General features: G+C 35.4%; 1 protein-coding gene across 1 annotated transcript in view; it reads left to right on the top strand.

Annotated features, from left to right (window-relative positions):
* Positions 1-285: 285 nt before the first annotated feature.
* LOC106476582 (carbon catabolite-derepressing protein kinase-like) overlaps positions 286-2,288 on the top strand; it is a gene marked incomplete at its 3' end in the record, with an annotated part of 7,708 nt that continues 5,705 nt past the window's right edge. The window contains exons 1-2 of the mRNA XM_013937228.1: positions 286-469; positions 1,948-2,079. Of these exons, the coding sequence (XP_013792682.1) occupies positions 286-469; positions 1,948-2,079 (316 nt within the window). The remainder of the gene's footprint in view (positions 470-1,947; positions 2,080-2,288) is intronic.

Here is a 2,288-nt window from a genome sequence, read left to right as displayed (position 1 = left end):
ACTGGAAACGAAGTAGTACTTGGGTTTGTGGCCTGTGAAAGTTCTAAGTTAGCATTATTTGTTTCGGTATTAGAGCTACCTTATTCTTGTGTGTTTTTACCTTCAGATGAGCCAAACTATACTCTGAGTGAAATATAAAGAATTGTATGAGAAGGTAAATCGATGATTTTTTTGTTTAATAATCATGCCATAAGTTTCTGAAATATAAACTTTACTTGTATTATCAAGATCCAGACCCTTGAAATCATTGAAACACGGAACGCCCATTTCATCGTATTTGAATATATGGATTGTGGAGACCTTCGGAACTACGTTAACAGTGAAAAGTTTCTATTGGAAGCAGAAGCACGACGGATTTTTCGGCAGCTAGTGGATGCCACGAACGCTTGTCACCTTGTGGGTGTGTGCCACAGGGACATTAAATTAGACAACATCTTCGTAGACGAAAACAAAAACATCAAGCTTGGAGGTACACCAGGATGCCCAAGCATCTGTTTTAAGATAAAAGCAACAACAACACTTAGATAATTAAAATAATAAAGTATTTACCTTACTTGTTATAAGGAAAGAAAATCCACTGCATGCAGCAGCCAAATCGTTGCTTATGTTAGGCCTAGCGTCAAGAAGTAAACCATTAAACTTATTAGTAATCAGTAGCTAAAAGTAAAATATTAAGCCTAAATCACTCTAAAGATATTAATGAAACAAGTTTTATGTGTCACACTCTAATTAAAATATTAGATTGGCTGCTCGTAAACGTACTATTTATTCTTATAAAATGACCAGTCCCGTCAATTTTAAGTATTTATAAAAATACATTTACACTATTTCTGTTTTATAAACTATTTATCTCAGACATAAATACAAAACAACAGCAAAAGGGAGTGCTTAAGTATTACATCACACAGTTTAATACAAATTTAACCTCCTCCCTCTCCTTACATATCACACAGTAACACACTAGCCACCATCAGTGTTCCCAATTACGTAAAGCTACCATGCCTCCCCCCCCCCCACGACCATCATGCACACACATGTAATAGTTATGGTTTTTACTGCTGAGTTAAAGGTATCTTTAAGTAATTTTTTCATCCAAACTCAATGACTATTTTATCTAATTCTCAAACTGAAAAGTGCAGTGTTAATATTCGATTTCAATAAACAACCAATCGTCATTACACCCCTGATGGTTTAGTAGTAATTATACAGAGGAGTTTTATAATTTCTAATGATTTTATCTAACGAAAATATTTTATAGAATTTTCTTATCTTTTAGTACTTTGCCTACGAGAGCATAGAATGATGGCATTGGCGTGTTGAGCATATGGCATACTCCTCTCTGGGTCAAAAGAATTCTAAGATTGCCTTTGGAGCTGATGGGGACATTTGACCGCTTTCCATAATATTTAATCTCTTATAACAATCACCTTGATTCCAGGCTGCATTAAGTTATGCTCTCCGCCTCCCCCACGTGAAAATTGCAATGCAAACGTGATTTTAAATACAATGTGCCATACAACAGTCACTCATACAATAAGTGTCAGTCTTGCCTAATATATGATTTTTTAAATTGGTTAATACTTTTTTACTTATCATTTAAAGATACCCCCACTCCTTCTCCTGTAACACTGAGTAACACTCAGAATAGTATCCTACCATCTTTTTACAATATATTGGAACAGCCCTAAAGTTATGTTTATTTTTCTTTTAAGCTTTGGATTAGCGGTGGTAGGAGAGATCTTCATCGACTCCGTGAGCACTGTGGAAGTTATGTTTATTTTTCTTTTAGGTTTCAAATTAGCGGTGGTAGAGGGAGATCTTCATCGACTCCATGAGCACTGTGGAAGTTATGTTTATTTTTCTTTTAGGCTTCAGATTAGCGGTGGTAGGGGGAGATCTTCATCGACTCCATGAACATAGTGGAAGTTATGTTTATTTTTCTTTTAGGCTTCGGATTAGCGGCAGTAGGGGGAGATCTTCATCGACTCCGTGAGCATTGTGGAAGTTATGTTTATGCAGCACCTGAAATACTGAACCAGCAGGAATATGACGGATTCCAGGCTGACATCTGGAGTCTGGGTAAACTTTTACGTTCAATATTATTATCTGATATTACATAAATAAACGAATTCATACTGTTATGTCTCTGTTCGTTTGCTAATTTCCTGTAGAAATTCTTCCCGAGTAACTTCAGCAATACAAGTCCTTTCTTAAATAAAACTAGTTTATTATTTCTCAATACAACTTTGCAATACATTTAATTTCCACAGTTAGTTTAACTTAAACAC

The sequence above is a fragment of the Limulus polyphemus genome, unplaced genomic scaffold (genome assembly GCF_000517525.1).
Source record: "Limulus polyphemus unplaced genomic scaffold, Limulus_polyphemus-2.1.2 Scaffold10943, whole genome shotgun sequence".
Taxonomy (NCBI): Eukaryota; Metazoa; Arthropoda; class Merostomata; order Xiphosura; family Limulidae; genus Limulus; species Limulus polyphemus.
The sequence above is the reverse complement of the archived record's forward strand: the minus strand, read 5'-3'. Positions and strand labels throughout refer to the sequence as shown.